The sequence below is a fragment of the Taeniopygia guttata genome, chromosome 3, assembly GCF_048771995.1.
Source record: "Taeniopygia guttata chromosome 3, bTaeGut7.mat, whole genome shotgun sequence".
Lineage (NCBI taxonomy): Eukaryota > Metazoa > Chordata > Aves > Passeriformes > Estrildidae > Taeniopygia > Taeniopygia guttata.
The window spans coordinates 75,470,085-75,491,864 of NC_133027.1; the positions used below are offsets into that span (position 1 = coordinate 75,470,085).

At 38.8% G+C, this 21,780-nt stretch overlaps 1 protein-coding gene across 3 annotated transcripts in view; it reads left to right on the forward strand.

Moving 5' to 3' along the window:
* RPS6KA2 (ribosomal protein S6 kinase A2) overlaps positions 1 to 21,780 on the forward strand; it is a 285,833-nt gene that overhangs the window by 232,116 nt on the left and 31,937 nt on the right. For all 3 annotated transcript variants that reach the window (XM_072927167.1, XM_030268399.4, XM_002188307.7), the window contains 4 exons: positions 829 to 917; positions 7,757 to 7,821; positions 15,547 to 15,649; positions 20,270 to 20,400. In XM_072927167.1, the coding sequence (XP_072783268.1) occupies positions 829 to 917; positions 7,757 to 7,821; positions 15,547 to 15,649; positions 20,270 to 20,400 (388 nt within the window). The remainder of the gene's footprint in view (positions 1 to 828; positions 918 to 7,756; positions 7,822 to 15,546; positions 15,650 to 20,269; positions 20,401 to 21,780) is intronic.

Sequence of the window (21,780 nt, forward strand, 5' to 3'; positions counted from 1 at the left end):
CTTTCATTCTTCTAACTGTGAGTTAACTCTATCCTCTGGAGACTCCATAGGGCCCAAGTATTTGATGAGTAGAGAATAATGATGTGCGTAATGAACTTTCCAAAGCCATGCAAGGTGTGAATTTAATAAGACACACATAGCTGAGCCTGTGTTTAACTCTGAAATTGCCTTCAGACTAAACAACTGCTGGAGTAGGAAGTGAATTACTGAGAGGACCTTACAAAATAAATTTATCGTACTTTTTGTGATAATGTCAGTATCCATAAAATGTGGGAGAGTCAGATTTCTGTAGAACATCTTATGTTTTGTTGTTGCCAAGTTTCAAATCTTTTCCTTTGCCATGTCCCATTCATTTAATGTTAAATGCAGACAAAAGTATTTGAAGCTTAGCTTTGCTTTCTAGTGCATTTTTTATGTAGTGGTGAATGGCCAAGAGAAGAGCTTTATTCTCTTTAAACAGATGAAGTTTCATATACATTTTTTTCATTAAGTTTGATTGTTTAAATTCCTCTTGATTGCCAAATTTATTCCAGCAAACTAAAAAAGTGAAAAAATTCTGTAGGAAAATTACCTATTTAGGTTGCAAAAATCTTATGAGATTCATTAAATCTGTTCTACCTCTAGTGAAGTTAGTGGTAAAACCTTCCTTAAGACCAGCATAATAAGATCAGCTTCTCACTCTGCACTGCACCATGCTTAGGTAGCCTTTGGTCACATATTTCATGTGTCTGCCCGCCATGACTACTACAGTTCTGCTGTTTCCACCACAGTGGGATGGAAAAAAATCTTGAAAAATCTATTTTCTTTTCAAGTGTTGTGTTGTTTCAGAGCCAAGCTGGGAATGCCACAGTTTTTGAGCATAGAAGCCCAGAGCCTGCTGCGAGCCCTCTTCAAAAGGAACCCCTCCAACAGATTAGGTACGTGTGCGCTTGATCAGCACATTCCATATGTGCTCCCTGCCTTCTCGGGGGGTGAGTTGTACCTCTCAGCTCATTTTTTCCAGTGCTTATCCTCCTCATTAGATGGCATTTGGCATTCCTTCCCAGAGCACAGTGAACCTTCAGCATCACTAGAGGAATTTGTAAGGAGTACAGGCAAAGCTTTCAAATCTAAAACATGATATTAACTTGTGTTTCATTTTTTTGGTAAAGAGGGTGAGTGAACTGCCAGCTTGTATGAATTATTTAAGATACCTGCTGTGTATCATAATATAGGGAACTGAGAAAAAATGTGGTTTAAAATCTGTATAATTTAGCTATAAATCTCAGGTTTCATCTCTCCCATTCTCACATGCATTTCAGTCTTGTCTCATTCTGTTAGCTAGGGACAGTCTTGCAGTAGAATTTATTCTTTATTAGCCAAATACATCATGTCCCTTTTACTGTTGTTGATGCCTTGGAGTGGCTACCTAGAACAGAAGCCAGACAAAATTAATAGAATAAAGTAGGTATTTATTAAAGGCCTTCGATAGATACACCTTGGGCAGTATAAAAGTGCTGCAGAGGCTACAGCCAAGATGGACAATGGTCACAAGTTTTTCAGACAGTATAAGTTTGGTCTATTTGCATATCAGGGGTTAATCCTCTAATTACAGGTTCAGGTAATAAAGACATATTCCCCCAGCTCACTCCCCACAATTCACTTTTGTTTATACTTTTCAGGGCCTGAGGCTGTGCTCTGTCCTTGGATCTCAGGCCTACAGAGATTGTTTTTTCTGACCAGAACATGAAGACAGTTAACCACACCTTATATGGAGTTTAGACCTTTGCACTTATGCAGTATAGTATTTGAAAGATAAAAAAGCTAAAATCTTCACCCTTTGTTAATAATCGTGTTTAGATTGTGATAAACTAAATATATATACTGGATAATATATCTTATGTCATCTGTACCTTTGTTTATGGGTTTTATGAAGAAATTAATTACACTTGATGAGGTGATGGACAATGCCTATGGCATCACTGCCACTGCAGATTTTGTTGTTTTTTCCCACAGGCATGTGGGGACAGCCCAATCCAGCCCAGTACTGGGTGGCAGTGGGGAGCCAGCCCTGCAGCATGCCACTGGCCCCTGTCCTGCCAGGGGAAACCCATATGGCCCACAGAGGGAATGCCTTCCCATTTGTTTTACCTCTTGATCTAAATGGTAGCCTTGTATTCTGATATGCTGCAAACACGAGAGTAGAAAAACACATTTTCTCAGCAAGTTTCAATTGCTCTCAAGAAATTTGTTTTACACAGGGAAAAATAGAGTATTGGGATTTCTAGGTTTAATCTCGCTTCAGAGAAATTGGATGCTGCACCAAATATGAACTTTTTCCCACTCCCTCCATTTCTTTCTGCAGTTTCCTCCCTGTCTTCATCTCTTGGTTTTATTCTGCTCTGTTCATTTTGTGGCTTCTCACAAATTGCTATCCATCCAAAATGGAGCTCCGGTGAAGTCACTGGGAGTTTCTGGATACCAGTCCTTAAAAAGCTGCTCACTAAAACTTAGTTTTAGCCAAAACAATTTTAGCCCTCATATGTTAATAATGGGGAATTGCTAGGGGTTGGGTTTTTAAAACCTGAAGTGTATTGAAATACTGGGAAGGCTTGGAGGAAAAAAAAAGAATGAAAGAAAGAAAGACATTATTTATAACACAATGTCCAAGGAAATAAAATCTAAAAGGGTATCAGAAAAAATGGATCTTAATATTTCAGGGATAATGGTGCTCCTGAAGGCATTCTCTGTTTTAACTGATTGAGAATCAGCACAAAGGAAGATGGAAAGGAACCTGTTGATAACAAAAGAAGAAAAGCTTGAATAGTTGGCCTAAATACTGAACAGAAGTCAGTGAATAAAAGGACTGCTTCAGTCTTGTGGATTTTCACTTTTTCTGGGAAAGGAATAATGACATTTAAAGAAAAGTAGACTTAGGCATCCCGATTTGAAAAATCTTTGGAAAATTAATGAAACATGCTAAAATAAATGAACCATATTATGGATCAAACACTTGATTTCAGCCATTGTTTCATAAATTTGCTAATATGGAAAGTGCATTTAGTTTCAAAATGCCCTTTTAAATATTTGCAAGATAAAAGATGCTTTTTGCCATTTGATATTGGTATCTTAACAAACAGAAGTAAAGATTGATGATATATTCTGAAATTTTGCTTTAAATTGTGTTTTGAAGCTTTGAATTATTAATGGAAGAAATATTAGGGTTGAAACGAGTTAGAAAAGACTGAAAAGAAACTTAGTAATCTGATTTACCTGCTTCTATTTTTAAGTCTGATGCCCATATTAATATTTGTGACAACTTTTTAATTAATGGAAAGTCTTCCTTTGGTATCCCTGGTTTTGGGCACTATCTGTTCTTTTCTGAGCCTATTTGCTGTACAAATAGTCTGCCTAGCACTGCTTTGGTAGTATTGCTCTAAGTAGATCAATTTCAGATTATGGATAAGCATAATTTTAAATTCTTAAACTAACTGAATGCCCAGACAAATAATGAGTATGCACTCAGAAGTAAAACTTTAGGATGAAAGTGTTAGTTCGTAACATTTCCAGGAACTAGGTAAGGGACTTGTTCTAAGGCCTGGATCTCTCAGGTAGGTAAATAAATTATTTATTATTTAACATGATTATTTAACAAATACATATTGAAATATATTTTATATAAAAAACATATTATCTAACAAACTCCCTGTGCTGCTGAGCAGTATGAAAGTATCCAGAGTCCTTATAATTGAGATGCTCAGCCAAGAAAGTTTAAAATAAAAGCATATGCCCACAGGCTCAGAGTAAAAGCCAAGGAAATCATTACCATTTTCTTAATCACATGTTCTCAGGTAAGATACATACTGCTTTGGCACATAGAAAACTTCAGGCTTTAACTTTTTAAAATTATGAGTTTAAACAGAAAACATCTTTCACCTTTGTCAGAGTGACAGTAAAGCTTTCCTGTAAACCTTAGAAAAAATATCTCAAAAATTCTAGCTCACTAAAAAGATTCTGAAGCTGTAGAGACACTAAAATTTTATTATTTGAAACTAAAAATTTAAAAATTATTTCTGATGAATTTGAATACCAAAGTAATCAACTTTCAGGTTTCTTAGGTCTTGTTTTTCCCCCTTAATATTTCAAGGTTCGTGTTGGCTATAATGATTCAATTATCAAAACCAATTAAATATAAAACACCCGACTCTTACTGTTTGCAGGCATTTTTATTGCAGGCAAAAAACTTTCATCATTAAGTTCTCACTTAGTAATGTGAGGCTGCTTTTATATAAATGCACTCTATAATGTGTTTAAACTGGAAATTTGATCTGAAAGAATTATCTTCTCGGACCCCCAGGAGACTGGATGGCACATAAGAATATTTGCAGGCAATTGGCTTGATTGTACTGATTATTCTTGACTGATAGGTCTTATTGCCAAATTGAAGTGACGTTAAAAAACCCAAACTCACTAGAAACTTTGAGGAAGGTGTAAGGTTTGTGGTCGTGCAGTGCGCTGCTGCGTGCTGTGCTTCAGATATTTGCTGAATACCCATCTCTATGCCAAGAAATGTCCATCCCCGTGCAGCAGGCCTTTCCAGCCACGACCTCTGCAGTGCTTTTCTCCATGAAAGCACATCTCTTCTCAGTATCCCTGTAGATCTGCAGGGGGTAGATAAGTGGCTGAAACATGCTGAGCAAATCCAGAGAGACTCACCATAAGCACCGGTGCCTAATGTCTCCCAAGGACTTTTGCAGTGAGGTCAGGGCTGTCCTGGCTCCCAGAGCTGGTTCTGAATGCACCCTTGGGACACTTCTCTCCTCCAGCTGAGGAGAGGAGCAGGCCACATGCTGCTGCCTGCAGCCACAGCGCACTATCCAGAAAGGGGTTGTGGGCTACACCAGCAATTCTCATGGCAGGGAGGGTCAGGGAATAAAAACTGCAGGAAGTGCTGAACCTTCTCCATACATAAAATCAGTTGCTAAGAATTGGATGTCACTTCTTGCAAAATGAGGCTACTACCATCGTAAATCTCTTTACTATTTTAAGCCCTTGAATTTTACAACATATTCATTCTGTGCTGGAGCTGAGGTGGCCCCAGCTGGGAAATTAAACTTTTACAAACAAATGTGTGCCTCAACTGCATGTTTGCATTTCTTACCAGACACTGCAGCCCCCACTAAAAGAAGTAGCTGGGGGTGGACTTTTTCTTCTTGGTCCTTATATCTGTGGGTTTGTGGGAAAAGGAAGAACACACTAGCAAAAATTGTAGATTTCAAAGAGATTATCTGAAAAAAAACATGTCATTCCCAACACACAATGACATATCCATTAGGCTAAGCAAGAGGGGAAACAGAAGCAGTAGGGAAAGGGCAGAGCAGAGAAAATTGAATTCATTAGCAATTATCCTCAGTCTAGGATATGCTACTAGTGTCTTACAGTGTCTTAGCATTTATCCCAGTCCTGCAAAATCAGTCTGGCACTTGGGTTTCATCCTGATGTGGTAAAGGACATTTACTGCATGCTGCAGTTTCCAATCACCTCCACTCAACTCAAAGTATTTTTCACAGATATTTCTTTTCTGAAGATTTGCTTAATGTAATTCTCTTCAGAGTAACTCTGCTGGTTTTGTGTTTCTGATGGCATTGCTAAAATCAGAATGAATCCGCCAAGGGAATCTTGCAGACTTCAGACTGTGTGTTGAAACAAAAATATGCTAGGGAAATAATAGAACAAGTCCTATTCAAAGAGTTACTATTTTCTTGTTCAATACTCATGGACCATAAACAGATGCCTAGGGATATGTAAGAACAGGATAAACATATGTGTTGTTTCACCCAAAGTTTCTCTCTATTCCTTCTTTCAGGTCAAGCAAGGGGTTTCCTGAGCCTCTTGTGGTTTGTCGATGAAGTATCTTCAACAGATTTCTTTTCAACAGACTTTCCTTATATGGCCTCCCCATGAACCCATATAAGTATTTTGTGCCACATCATCTTTTCCAAGTAATTCCACATCACACAACTGTCTGTTTCCTGAGGAAACATCTCCAGGTTCTTCTGAAACTCATTCCTATTGGCATAATTTAGTGATCTATTTTATACTTCCTAAGTCATCTCTTTCCAGGCTGAAAAGTCCTGACTTACTCAGTCATTCCATAGCATTACCTGTTGGCCTTCTTTGATTTTTCCTAACTTTAATCAGCATACCATTTTACAGGGGAGTGTGTCAGCTACAACCCATATTCCAGCTGCAGAAATGCAACAGATTTACACAGTGACAGTGCAATGAGGTTGTCCCTTTTGTTCTCTTTTTCTAAGGTTTGATTTCATGTTGTGTTTGCCTAGAAATGTCTATCCATCACAACTCACAGACTCCTCAGCAGGACTGGTCACCTCTGAGCACATAATTTTGTATTGCAGGCTAGGATTGTTCACGCTTATGTGCATCACTTGCCTATACTGAAAGATTACTGGGATGGGGAATTAATCAGGAGATCATCCCTCTTTGCTGTTTTCCAGCAGACCTGACAGACAATCCTGCATGTTTTATTTACAGAGTGTTTGCTTCCCGTATCCATTCATCAGTGAGTGTTAAGCAGGTTGTAGGAGGCAGTTCCTGATCATTGCATTTTGACAAACATCCATAATGGTTTTGTACACAAGGAGAGCAAACATCACATTTTACCAAAGCTTCAGTTGACAAGGCCTTTGTAAAGCAGCTTGTAATGTTAATCTTCCCAAAGTACAAATGTTGCATGTATTAAATGCTGAGTCCTCTGAGCTGCTGAGTGCCCCTTGCAAGGTGCTTAGGAATCCCAAATCCTTTTGAGAATCAAGGTTGCTCAGCATGCTTGAGAAGAAATAGGCTGGGTACCCTTCAGGAACTGATCCCAGAATTGCAGTGCAAAGCCTTTGCTTCCAGAGTTTAATTCTCCTTGAAATGAAAATGAAAGGTGCTAATAATATCAAATCAACCCCAAAAATGGCAGTCTAAATCCTCTCTGACAGTTCTTTTAATTATTACTGAGTACTGGTTTGGTTCTGTGATAGCACTGAAGCAAATTAATTGAACTGAAGGGATAAAAAAGTCAATATTCAGTGAAAACACAAGGCAAAAGTGATGAAGAAATTAGATTCATTACCAGATCTCAGACGACTTTCCCAAAATTTCCTACAGTAATGTAAGGGAAATTTAATAGTGAAGGAAACATAACACTGAGAGTGACGATTTTAGTATTCACAGGAATTTGAAGAGAATATGTAAAGAGGGGGAGCCTAAAACCCTGGCTTACTTCAAAATATTTTGGAGCCTTCTGGCATTTTGAGTCTATACTTGCCTGTAGTTCAGCTTTCTCTGCCAGTGGAGAACAGTAGCTAGTGAAGATTTGAAAGTCAGTGTGCATAGAAAAACTGCCACTGGTGGAGCCTTGCCAGAGTATCAGGATATCCTGGGGCCTTTCCTGACCTTGCTGATGCACGCATTCTGCTGTGGCTAAAATCCCCGTCTTACCCAAAGCCTTGGCAGCAGCCTCAATTAGAGAAAAGTAAAAGGCCCTTGGAATCAGAGTCTCCTTAATGAAGTGCTCGTGTCTGTATCTGTGTCAGTTTATACTATGATGGCACTTGCACCATTCAGAATTTCTTGACTAGAACTGTTTAGATGAGGACTCTCACTTTGTCAGAAGAAAAGTGGGGATGAGGAGAGAGAGTGGAGAGGAGACATCATGCAGCTCTCTTATGAGCATGATCTCATTTTGATTCTTTCATTCTCTTCTCAGGTGCTGGATTTGATGGAGTGGAAGAAATTAAGCGTCACCCTTTCTTTGTTACTATAGACTGGAATGTAAGTGAAGCAGCATTTTATTTTTAGCTACATTTTTTGAAGACAAAATGCCATGCTTAGGAAAAAGATTACTTTCTCTAACATAGAGAGCCTAACTTGTCTGACACAGAGGAGTTAGAGCCTTTTCAGTGGGTGCCTCTGTCTCTCTTGAATGCATGTTGGCTTCAGTACTCAAAATTGGAACAATTGATCAAATTAAACATTATTCAAGTAAGACATGTCAGATGTGATTAACAGAATGATAAACAAGGATTTATTTTGTTGCAATCAACTACAGGTCATAAAGGTGGTGGTGCAGATTATCTGATATTTGATTTAGACTCGTAAGAGGTTAAATCTCACATTTCCAGCATTGTAATTGTTCAAATTAACTTATTCTTAGACAAACCTGAAGGCAAACATTTTTCATTCTTGATCTGGACATCTGCCAGTGCATCAGAGCTGCTGTTTGCCACATCCCCTTGCATTTTCTAGTTTAATTTTATTTGACTTGTGTCATGGTATTGTCGTGTCTCTTCAGTATTTAATGCATTCGCTCATGAGTGCTAGTACAACAGGTAACATTGATGCAGTTCTTACCAGAAATTCTGGTAAAACTGTGTGAATCTATGTGACAGAGCCATTCTCAAATTGCTGCCCAGGACTTTGCAGTGAAGCTAATTCCTCTGTGAGAGAACATTTTGTGCTGCCCAGGTAGCCTTTGAAATGCCCACAAAGCCACTTATTTTGGAAAAACTCGTTAGAAAAATCTAATTTGGTTGCCTGTTGAAGAGTTGTCATGACTCATAAACATATTAAAACATAATTAATGAAGGTGGGTTTTGAGACTTTCCTTTATAGTCCTGCTGGCTTTTAGAGCCATTAAATATGTTGTAGAGTCTACAGTGTCTTTCCTGTTCTGATTCTTACTAATCATAAGATTCTGTATGAAGACTTTGCATTTATGAAAACAGTAAGGGAAAATTTAAAAAAATTAGAATCCCAAGACTTAGGTTGTTGATGATTATGATAATTATTAAATACTAATATTAACAAAAATAATATTATTTTCTATATTTTCTCCAGTATCTCTGCAGTCCTCAGCTTTGCAATCAAAATATAGGTCAGATAACTACATCTTGACGTAATAAGAAGCACTGTAACAGTGAGAGGGTTTTTCTTCTGTGTTTGCTGGGGGCCAGCTCACTAACTCATCATAAATAAATGAGGCTCTGCATCTTGGAAAGGTTTTCAGAAAAGTCAGCTCTATCCCATGAGAATACTCAAGACCACCTTCTGTCATGATAATTGGTGATTGTTTCAAGCTCCGTTCTTTAAGGAACAATTTCATGCCTGTCCTAAGGAAACTCTACTGTCCTCCATCATTTGAAAAAAGCTCTTACGGACAGGGAAATATCTACCACAAAGAAGATGGGTATGCCTTGGGGCTAGAGAGGAAAGTAGATTTAATTGCCTTTTGATGTGTTATCGAGCCCTCTAACTCTGCTGTGAAATATAGCTGTTAAAAGCCATTTTAATCCAACATAATTAGTGCTTATTGCACTCTCTCGGAGACAGATCACTATTACACCGATCAGCTATCATCCTTGTAATATATTTCCTCATTTTATTGTAATTTTGCAATCACTCAAGGGGATCTTGGAAGGCTTATCTTGTTCCAGCAGCTACAGTACTGTATGTATTTCAGAGCAGTGTGAGCCTGGCCCTGAGCTGAAGCCAGAACTTTGACTCTCAGTAATCATCCAACCAGTTGTTAACATGTTCTCCATGTGCACAAACAGAAGAGGGTCAGAGAACAGAAATGGATCATACATGGATGTTTCTATCTATAGCACTGATCTCTGTACAGTTGGAGGAAAAGAATCCCTGGTGCCCTCATTTTGTTCTCCCATAATGTATACAAAATCTGCCGCATCATTTTGCAGACAGTAAGCAAACAGTGCTGTTGAGATGGAATAGGGACAATAATTTGCTTTATGCCTTGGCAATATAAAGACCTCAGAGAGCAAGAGGCAAGCTCTTTTGGAGAACTTCTGTGCCACCTTAGCAGCTATGATAGACAGGACTGCTGTGACTGAGAGCACAGAAAATTTCAGCAACTGTAGTAAAACAATCCTCCATCAAAAGCCCCCTTATCATGAAGGGTAAGAACGGGTTAGTGTCTCCTAGAAATGCAGTGTGAAACGGGTTTGCTTTTAAGCATGATTTTTCCCAAAGAGCAACATGATAACCAGTAACAAAGCACCAAGTTGCATCATCTAATTTTAAAGACAGATTCAAAACAGAAATGAGTTGCCTTTTTTACTTCTAAGACATGTGTGAAGTCTTAGTGTTGCAGTGATACTAGAACTGCGAATGGAACCCTGTGACTCAGGCTTTCCTTTCACAGTATTTTCAGAGCTGTTCCCTTGGGGTTTGGATTGGAGCTGTTTTTTTTAATCTGTCCGTGAAGTGTTTACCTGTTGGGGCAACCATTTCCCATCTTTTACTGTCTTCAAACAGACACAACCAGATACAATGTCTGGTTTGGATGAACACCCAGTGGAAACAGCAGACACAGTGCAGGAATGGCCTCTGTCACTTGGCTGCAGATGCTGCTGCCAAGCACAGCGCGCTGGTACCATGTTACACTGCATGCAGAGGCACTAAGGGCAATCCTGGAAAACCTCCATGTGGCCAGGGAACCCTCCTCCTCCCAGACTTTCCCAGAAGCTGTTCCCGTGTTCCAGGGTGCCATCCTTCAGCAAAATTGCCAGCCACCTTAGGTTTAACTTCTGGCTAACTTCTGCACTAAATGAGTTGTGGACAATCTGACACAGAGTTTTTTGCCCAGACTTAAATGGTGGCATGAGACTTTCTAAGACTCACATTTTTACAGCTGTTACCCTGTAACAAAGCCCTAAGTTCCCACGTTCCAGAGTGAAAAATAGCTGGAGGTTTCTGCAAATATCAGTCTGGCTGCTCTGAGGCATTTAGCAGGCACCATGACGTAAATTCAATAGATCTGTTGTTAAATGAATGGATTGTCTTTCATGATCAAGGCTGGGATGCTCAGGAGGGAAATTAGATGTCTAGCTCCTTGACAGTTTCACCTGCTTATTAACCTTGCACCTCCTTGTCTTCTTAAGACAAGCAGACCCAAAACAAGTTGACTTCAAATAATTTAAGTCATTGGCTCTGAGAAAGCACAGTCTGGTTCCTGATTTTTTTACTACTGTTTCTTCTTTCCAGGTCATGCATAATGAATTTCTGGCTTTTCATTGAAAATGAAAAATGCAATCCTTTTTTGCAGACTGCTGTCAGAGGAGTGGGCTATAAACAGTAGTTTTTGTTTGGATGACAGACTAAATTGGAACTATAGCAAATGACATGCTTGAAAACAAACTGCTAAATACAGCTGAGGAAAGGAAGAGGAAGAAAGTGGATTCCAGTTCTTTTTCCTTTAATATTAATCGGAGATCAAACTGAACTGAAACTGTAAATTATTTAATTGCCGATTCTACCAACAGCAAAAAATTAATCCTAGGGTCTGAATTCTGCTAGCTTTTCTGTCATTTGCAGGCAATAACACTGAGTCATTAATCTAGGAGAAGACAAGCATTTCAGAATGTAGTTCACCCTTTTGTCTGCTTATCGGATTTGCCATGACAGGTATATGTATCAAGGGACTTTATTCACACACTACAAGTGCGCCACTGTGAAGGGTAGCATCTTTCTATTTCTAGAAGTTGTGTAAGGAATAATTCAATTCTTCATCAAAGAAACTCTGTCCAGGAAATGACTAAATAGGTTTTAATGAAATTAAACTATTTTCTTTTTCTAGATATTTGTCAGACATTTACATCCGTACAGAGCATTTACATCTCTGGGGTTTTAGCAGTATGTTTTTTAAAGATGATGGAAAATTAAATACTTATAAATAAGAATAGAAGAAAGCACAGTGTTGCAGCATTTTATTACTACTCTCTCTCATGTATTACTGAAGTTCCAGCTGAGGAGGTGTTCAGATAAGGATTATACTAGGGATATGGCAACATATTTTTAGAAAAAGTCAGTGGCACTTGGATGAAAATTAGTTATTTCAAATAAAAATGTTTTTGTCTGGAATCTAAAGGAAAGTGAGTAGAAGCTTGTAGTTTCTTAAACTGTTATAGAAATGGTTTCTAGTTAATTCATAGGTACTTATTATGAAAGTCTCAGGAGGACTTGAGGGGTTGATAAGTGGTCAGAAGCATGGATATGTGTCCAGGTGTGAATATCTGGACCATCTGCTTTGTTCTGTGGATTATGCACTCCCTCAGCTCAGCCTCTGGATCCCACAACACTGTGTGTTATGCAGTGATTCTTCATACCTGTCAGTTACATTTTCCTGTGCTGAGTCAATGCTGTGGCCAGTTTAAAAAAAATGGTGATAGAATGTTCTTTACTGGGAAAGAGAAATAAATAGTATTTTCATTAAATAATTAAGGGCTAAGGAGTGCAATTCTCCTTTATGGATGTGGGAACATTGTGGAAGAAAAAAAAATCCTCAGCTTCTTATACCTGTGCAAGATAACAAACATATAATGATTCTAAGTACCCAGCATGAAATTTAAATGCTCCAGTTATCACTATGATATCCAAAGTCTATTTTAAATGCCTAATAAGATGCCCCAAAAGAAAAATCTGGATATCAAAACTGGAATTTAAACCAGGTAAACTGGGACCCTGTTCCCATTTAAGCAGATAATGGAACTCATTGTAACTTTTGCATACAGTACTAAGATTACCATGACTTAGAAAGTACATAACTGCTTAAACTTCACCTGAAGTAATGGATAGTCTGATAGGAATGGTCAAATGCAAGATTTGAAATTTAACTTGCTGTCATTTCCTACTCTGGTTGGTTTCTGCCAGAAGAGGTCAAGATACATCATCCCTGAATAATCTGGGGACCATGGTAAGAGATAATATATTCGTACATTTCCTAAAATTAAAAATATTCTTGAAAAATCCAGAAGGATCTCAAATCCTCCAGGAGCTTCTCTCTCTATATGTATGCAAAGCAATGGCTGTGATTCTTACTATTTTTTAGATCAGTTTGTGCCACACTGAGTTTTGCAGTTTACAGGAGGATGCAGGTTTTAAAAGGGAGAGGTGCTGTGCCTGCAGCAGGCCTTCATGTTTAATTGTGTTGTGCTGCCCTGTGGTTTAGTGATTTAGCTTGGCTGGTAGTGGCTCACTCAGAGAGCTGGAGCCAGTGTTGGATGGAGAAGCCCATAGATGATGCTACTCTGCTTTTCTTGGTCCTCAATGATTTCATTTAGTTACTCTATTCTAGAGCTTGAAAAAAAATGTTTTAGGAAGTTTACCTTTAGCTGTTCTGTTGTCTAATTTTTGTCACAAGTGGGTAAGGAAAAGGAAAAGGGAGTTATAAGGGTTGTTCTCAAAGGGAGTACCTTTCACTCAAACAGGAAACTTCTTTGTTTCCATCCCCTCCCAGAAAGCAAATTTGTGATTATAAATCTTTTGGTGGCGTGTGACTCATGATGAATCTTAAATCGCTCCCTAGCAGTGGAGGATGTGGGTTAGGGATTCAAAATACAAATGTAGCTCCCTCAGCACTTAAGAAACTACAGATGGGGGAAGGAATTAAGAGGCCAGAGAGAATATGGTTACGATAATGAAAAGAGAGTGCGACTCCTGAATGATGTACAGCTCTGAAACATTTTCCAATTTTTGGACCTCACAGGATGAGCTGTGCAGTTAATTCCGTGAGGAAGCATGTGAATGTGACCATATTGCTTTCTGCAGTAGAAGTACTGCAGTTGTGAATTAAGACAAATAAAGGGAAGCTGGGAAGCAAATAGCTTCTCAAGGTGAAATCCTAGCAACAGAAAAACCTTCAGTAGGTGCTGAGTTCTCTTGCAAAGTTCTGTGCAGACAGAAAAAGATGTATGTTAATTACTAGGTTGATACTGTTCAGCTGATGAGTGACACTTCCTGCATAAGATTGCAATTGGCTTTTAATTATTTGGAAGACTGGCTTTCCATTGTGGCTCACAGCAGTTATTCATCTCCTTTCCTCTCTGAAGATATGGAGCAGTTTTACGCAAGCAGGAACTTTTTATGGTGAAATGGCCATTAATTATTGCAGTCATTTCCAACCTCACTGTCTCCCTTTCCCAAGGAATCATAACTCAACCACAAATATATCCTTTATGTTAAAGCTAATACTATGCTACAGAATGTTCTACTTCAAGAACCTTTATTTATGCAAAATCATGAACCTTTATGCAAAATCCAATTCAAACTATGGTGGTATGTATATCTTAGATTTGACTACATGCTTTGTATTACAGAAGTTAATTCCCCAGAAAACACACAGTTAAAAAGTCTTCCTGCATGCAGGGAGCTGGACAAGCATTTAGTAATGTCCATTAAACATCTGAAAAATCAGCTCATTAGGAAGTTGTTTTAAGAGCTAACCTAAAAATACATATTGCAAACAGTCATAAAGTTGAACTCTCCAATACTTATCATGATTTGAAAGTTTGCATTAAACGCTATATTTATGCTCAGATATGTTAATTATGGGGAACTGTCTGTAGCAACTAATTCAGCCCTTTGAAACATGAGAACAAAGCATTGCTAGAAAGGGACTGCAACATGGGGCAGGGAATCAAACTGGAGCCGTGTTCCCCATGCTGCCATTAGCATGATGTTCAGTTTTGACCATTTCAGGCAGAGATGATGCAAAGATGGCTGAAATCAACGGGGCTCTTTCCATTAACCTCTACAAGCTTTGGATCAGATCCAGACATCCTCACCTCAGTGTGCTTGTCTGTGTTTGTGAGAGTGCTTGCAATGGAGCATGGGGTAGCAATTTCTTAAAGATCTCTGAGAATGAGTAAAAAGGACATGAAGTCCCTCATAACAAAGGCAGGATATATTAGGATGAACTTATGGTGCCTGTTATCTAGGTGATCCCCTACCTGACTCCTCAGGCACCAGCAGAAACTCGCACACTTAGCAGTACTTACCTGTTACATACCTTCCAGTCTTCCTTATGTTTTTTCTTTGTTTTGTTCCTCAATTGAAGCCACATGTAGAGCTTCAGTATGATTGCCCACCCATCCACAGTGCTTTCTCCCTAGCATTTTTGGTGGGAATTTCATGTAATCATCAGCTGTAAATCCCCTTCCCTTTTACCAGATTTGCTAAAAGAGCAAGTCTTGTTTAGGCTGTAAGGACTAGGCAGCCACGCCTATTGCTCAGCTCAGTCTGGCAGCATGTCAAACACATTGCTGGCTCTTGACAAATAATAAATTCTAAAGCAGTCATGGCTTCCTAGCAATTCTTTGTGCTGATTGCTGTACTGCTGAAGTTACCCTGTTTCCTGGTCTTAGCATTGCACATTCCAGTCCTGCCCTTAGACCAGTGAATTTCCAGATGCCCCAGCTTGGAATACTGTTCCAGCCTATGGGCTAAATTTTTTGCCAGGAACATTTATGTCTATATTCATGATTCCAGTAGTTAAAATGTGCGGGGACCATCCAGGGCACAGACTTTAGGCTGAGCGGTAAAGCAAGAGCCAGAACCACAGCTCCATCATCCTTGTCTGTCAGTCCAGCGAGGATAGCATGGAGCTGAGGGAGGACACGCTAAAGAAAGCAGGTGTAACTGCTTTCCAGATGCTGAGTGTAACACACTGATGCTGATTGTGGTCTGTTTTTCTCCTTGTAGAAACTGTACAGAAAAGAAATCAAGCCGCCTTTCAAGCCCGCAGTGGGGCGGCCAGAAGACACCTTTCATTTTGATCCAGAGTTCACCTCTCGGACCCCTACAGGTTAGTAAGGTGACACGTGGGTAATTCACCTTTTCAGTTAGTAAATTCATTCTTCCTTTCCCCTCCCTATTCCAATGCAGCTTAAAAGTCTGATCACCTGCAGCATTACAGGGTTTTGCCATATCCAGTAGGAAGCAATGGCTGGTTTTGATTTTCCAGCAAAGAAGCTCATAAGTATTTGACCAGCTACATATTAACTTGTCTTCAGGAAAAACAGGTTTCACATTTTTTAAAGGAAAAATAACCATTGTTTTGCTATTTTATTACTCATCTTTGCTTACACTAGCTGAATTTAACTACACTAAATTACCTTGGCTTCAAATAACTTTGTATCTCTGCAAGTTAGTATGTTATTAGATATTGCATAGAAGTTTTATTTAATTATGACATCCCATGGACTATGGACTATTGGAAGTTATTGTGTAGTTAAAAGCAATGAAGAATCATCAAGTTCTCAGGTCAGCAGAGTTATGCCAACAGGAAATTTGGCCCAGAATATTTAGAAAATGCTTGCAGATAGAATGTTGTTCCTGTAACTTCTATTTCCTAACAGAAACCATGCTTTGTACACTATATATGTGAAGGTGTCTGTTGCATAAAATTCAATCTTTCCACTCTTTTAAATAAGAAAACAAGAATATCAATAATGTCAGAGTGGTAATCCCACTTATAATGTTGCCATATGCTAGACATGGGTAAATTACATGACATTTCTGCCTGTGATGTACCTGTGTCAAGAATTACCTGTTTATGCTTTCTAAAGTGTAAACATTGAATTAGTTGTTGTTGCAAAACACTTTAAAGGTGGTAAGCGCTGTAAATGTCACATAATATTGTGTAACAATCAAGTATAAGGACTCAAGCTTCAATCCTCAAATTGCCCCAGAACTGCTGCAGTGAGAGGGAAAGCTCTGAGCTTTCATTATGAAAACACCTATATTATAGCATGTGAATCAGAGCTGAGATTTCCTGCAGTTTTTGTTCAGGCTTATCATGACCTACACCATTTTGACTTAAAACTAGCCCAAACTTCTATTCAAAGCCTGGTTCAAATTTCCTTTTATGGGTTTGAAATAAGGGTATCTACTTCAAATCTTTCCTCAGTCAAGTCCTACTTTTTTTTCCCAAGGATGTTCTGCCTTTTACGAACTATAAAAATATTCTATTCTTGTTTTTTCAGCTGGAACATCCACCTGTCTCCAGTTATATGTTGGTCATGCCCTGATATTCCCATTCCCCTGCATAGAAATATGATCTTTGGTTTCTAGACATTTCACACATCTGATTTTAGCTTTAATTTAGATTTCAGAAGCACTAATTTCTCTGAAATATGGGAGACTGCAAGTTAGTCTGGTCTTCAAGAATGTGTGCTCTGCTGCTCCCATGGGAAGTGTCACTGAAATGCAAAGAAGCATTAAAAGTTTGGATTGCTTTGGAAGTTCACACTTCATTGCTTTTACTGATGCCTGGGGCTATAAATTACAATCTACATTTAACTGCTGTTGCCTAATTAAATTTGTTATTTCCTATGAGACACTGACTTGGAAGGTTTATTTTGGGGTGCTGGCAGGGGTGGGGAGGTAGCCTGCTTCAATTCTGCTTTGGGTTACCATGAATAGTAGCCTGAGGATCAAACATTTCAAAATAGGTGTAATTGGAAGTGTGAATCCATTTACACTTTCAGAATGATGGAAAAGCCCTGGAAGACTGGCAGAATACTTTTCAGACCCTGGCTGTTGATTATTAGGGTCATATAAATTGGGGAGAGTATTTAATACTGGCTCATATTGACAATGGAATAAAGCAATAACCTTTTTTATTTTGTCTGTTAGTACACAGACCCCAAACAAACTAACCGTGTTACTGAGAACATCCTCAGATAGAAAGCACTGTAATAATTCCTGCTTCATGATCATGCAGTTGTTTTTTAACAAAGCTCTCAATCACTATTTTGCACTGCCTTTATGAATGAGTTCTTCTGTCTGAAGGCAGGTTTGTGTCAAAGTTTTTCATCCAGTAAATCTTGTCAGTCCAGTGATTTGCTATACCTCAGAAACTTCCTTTACCCTTGAGGTTGACACCACATTCTGTAGATTCTTAACTTCAGACCTGAGTGTGCCAAAGATGTGGTTTCTGACACTGACAGATCATTTATGTGGCTATAGTTTCACATCACTTTTTCTCAAAGATTTGTCCAAGTTGGAGTTGCTTTATTTGGCCATTTGCTTCCTAAATTCACCACTGTGACCCCACATCTCATTTGTGGTGACTCAGCTCCTTACAGGGAGCTGGAGGCTGAAGCAGTCTAGGTTAGAAATGGTTATTTGAACAAGGATCAAACCAAGATCGTTCTTGTGACTCAATTTAGACTTCAGTCCACAAAAGTTTGTGCTGATGTAATTGATGGGACAGCAGGCTGTAACTAGCAGGGATGTTTTAGACTGGCTTTACTGCTGAAAAAAAAAGTATGTGAAGTTTCACCTGAAGTATCTAAATATACTCCTTTGCAGATAAGATGTTGGCTAACCCCAGTGAAACACGATGAAGGAAGTAACTTAAGAGTTATGAATCCTTTGAAAACCCTTAAACTTAGATACTCTAGTGGAACAAAGCATTATTAGTTTTCAAAGGAAGAAAAATAACCATTAAACAAGATTGGTGCTTGTAAGTGAATCTAATTCAAATATATGAAATTATTCTGATTTATAAGGCCTAGAAAAATTATTTCTGTTTCTGAACTATCATTTAATTAACATAATTTATGCATAATTTTGCACTTAGCAGAAATGTTTTAATGGGCAAATCAGTTGTTGATGATGATTATTTAATAGTGAACACCAAATCATCAATAGTTCTTCTGCAGTATTTGCTGAAGCAATTGGCAGTGAATTATGAAGGAAGAGTTTTTGTAAACAGAGCTGACCTACCACTTTCATTTTAGAGCTGCATCACATCTTTTCTGTGGTTCAAAAGTTTTAAGATGTGAATTATTGTCATTCTTTTTTTTTTTTTTTTTAACAAATGTTCTTTCTTCTTAATTAATCCCTTGTGTAAAGATCACTGTTATAAATATGCCATGGTAGGAAGTATCCAGTGATGCAAGAGGTCTGGTGTGATTCATCCACATATTTGCAAGGGGAATGCCCATCAAAAACACTGAGATAAACAAAAATCCCTTGTCATTTTACCAAAAGACAATCTTCTCCATCTGAACTCTGCTTGCTGTGCAGTAAGAACACACTGGCTCTTGACTCCTGTCAAAGCTGAGGCAGCTTTGTGATGAGAAATGGAATTAGCTGGTCTCAGTTTTGTTTATTCCCAAGCATATATATATTTGTTTTATCAAATTCTGACTTCAGTTCCTCTATTCATTTGACCAGTAGATTTATACAGGGTGTGTACATGCTAAGAAGTACACATCTTTGCATATTTTCAGGGCGTCAAGCAGGTGAGTCAGATATAAAGCTCACTGGGGATGTATTTTCTTTAGATAACTGGGTATTTACACACTTCACTACAAGGAAATAGCTTTCTAATGAAAATTTAACTCTGTAACTTTGTCAGTAAATCACATGGTGCATTGGAGAAAAGAGAAAAAACCCCACAAGCCTCCCAAGAACCAAAAAAAGGGTTAGCAAATTTTAGTAATATAGGTTTTATAATACCCAGCCTGTTGCCAAGGAATAGTTTACAAAGTGATTCTTCTTGCTGAGGAAAATACCCAGGATAAAACATACACTGGGGAGAAAGATCTCTTCAAAGCTTTTCAGAATTTTAAGTGAAGCACAGCTCTGCTTGCTTCGTCGTGCTGCTTCTCTCACTGAGCAGTGCTGCAGGTACAAAGTACTGCTCTCAGCTTATTGCATCCCAAAGATAGAATAATTCAGGATTTTTTGAACTTTAGCTATTCCTTCCCTCCTTTTGCCATGTCAGGGGAAGGGATGGGGCGAAAGCCTCCATGAAGATTAGTTAAAACAATCCTTGTTGTTTTTTCCACCTGAGGACAAGTCAACAAGTCTTCCCTGGAGTAAGTCCCAGCTCCAGAAGATTCCTAGAAGGCCACTGCTGGAGTATTGTGCTTTTACATTAATTTCATGCATTCTCTATATTCTCCTGACCCACATGGTGTGCCACTTTGATCTTTGTCATTTCTGTAGTTAAATTGTGCTGCAAAGGACAGCCATAGCAGCCTATAGCTTTTTTCCAGCTTTTTTCCAGCTTTATAGAAGCCTGTAGCTTCTCCCTGGAGAACCTCTGATAAGCCCTGCAAGGTGCCCTGCCTTGAGTCTCCTGTCTCTCACCAAGCCTCTCTGCCCTGTGCCTTCTCTCTCTCTGTGCACTCTTGGCACAGGCAGTACTTTGCCTAAGAGTGCCCTGTGAAACAAACCTGTATCCAACAAAGATATCCTTGCAAGCAATACCCCTGCATTGTTTAAAACAGAGGAAAGGAATGGAGAAGGCACACCAAAGCCTCGATAGGGAGAGTAATTATATTCCCCTGTGTCTGCCAGTTTATCAGATCTGCTATTGACTGGCAGGGGTGACTTTGTTGTAGTGCCGTGCTGTTCCTTTCTGTTCTTTTGTGCAGTTCATGAGGCCATTTTCTTCCTTCTCCTACAGATTCCCCAGGTGTTCCTCCAAGTGCCAATGCTCATCATCTTTTCAGAGGATTCAGCTTTGTTGCCTCTAACTTGGTGCAGGAGCCTGCACAGCAAGATGTGCACAAAATCACTGTTCATCCAATTGTGCAGGTACTGATGCTGGTTACATTTCACATCTGATGTGCACATACGTATGTGTGTATTTAAACTGCCTAATGTTCTCACTGGCATTTCACAGCTATCTAGTGTAGGAAGGAGGTGTTTTAAATGCAGCATGTAGGTGTTGGAAAATGAGAATTTTTTTGCAAATGCTTTTATGTATAAAACATTCCTCACCACCTTTGCAAAGGAAATAGGAACTGCACTTTGTCACAACTAAAATGAAAAATACTTCTCAATACCTGAAGCAGGATTCCAGTTGTGCATGCAGAGTAAGTAATGAAATACTGTTCTTTCACTGAATGTGTTTCATTCCCAACAGTTTTGTCATGGGTTATATGATCCGGTCTGTGCTGGCAAAGGGGTTTGATGAATTACTGCTATGTTCTCCCAGAGACACAGAGCCCAGGCTCCTGGGAGTAAGAGACCACTGTAATCCTGTTGCTGTTGCACAAAAGGCTGGATGTACTCACCTAAACCAGGGTGCTTGATGGGGGAAAATACCAGCCACTTGGTTCTTTGCTGACATTCTCCTAAAAAAAAATCTATCCAGTTGTACTTTAAACCAGAAATAAATTCCTACAAGAGGTTCAATACATGAGAAGAAAAGGGAACGGGGAGAACGAACTGGGCTGATTAAGGCTGCTTAATTTTCTCACTAGGAAAAAGCTCCCTCTCCTACCCATGCCTCAAGCAGGGAAGATCCTACCTGTGGTTTTTGTAGATTTTCATCTATTATTTTAATTATTTATGGTGGAATGTGTCATACTCTTAAAGATGCTCTTATGGAACAGTAAGTGAAATGTTACCCAAGCCATTAGATCTCAGAAATGTTATATATATTCCTGTGATTTGCTTTGTAAAAATGCATTGAATATTGACATATGCATGTCTTAGAATTTAGCAGGTTCTGTGTGGACTTTGCTAGCAAGGCTGCATTTTCAGACAGAGGATTCTGGAGGATTTTTTGAGGTGTTGGTCATTTCTTGAGTCCTGTAATGGAATTTGCAGCAAAGCCTCAGATTTGGTGGAGCTCACCATTGAACCAGTCTACCTGCCCAGACATTCTTCAAAGAGCATATGAATTAATGGCCTAAAATATTAACTTCTCTCTCACAAAGAAACTGCAGATAAACATATTCTAGACAAGACCTTCAATGATCTGGAGGTGCTCCCCATATATAGGGTATCTCTCTTGAACACAGTGAAACTATTAGTATTTTATGTCATCTGCCCCTCAGTAATTAGAAATCTGTTTATATTGTCAAGATATGTGAGTTTGTCAGAAAATTTGGGCCCACAGTTTCCTATGAATTTCTAATATATGGTGGTTTTCTGCATTCCAAAAATAGTTTAGAAAAGCACAGTTTT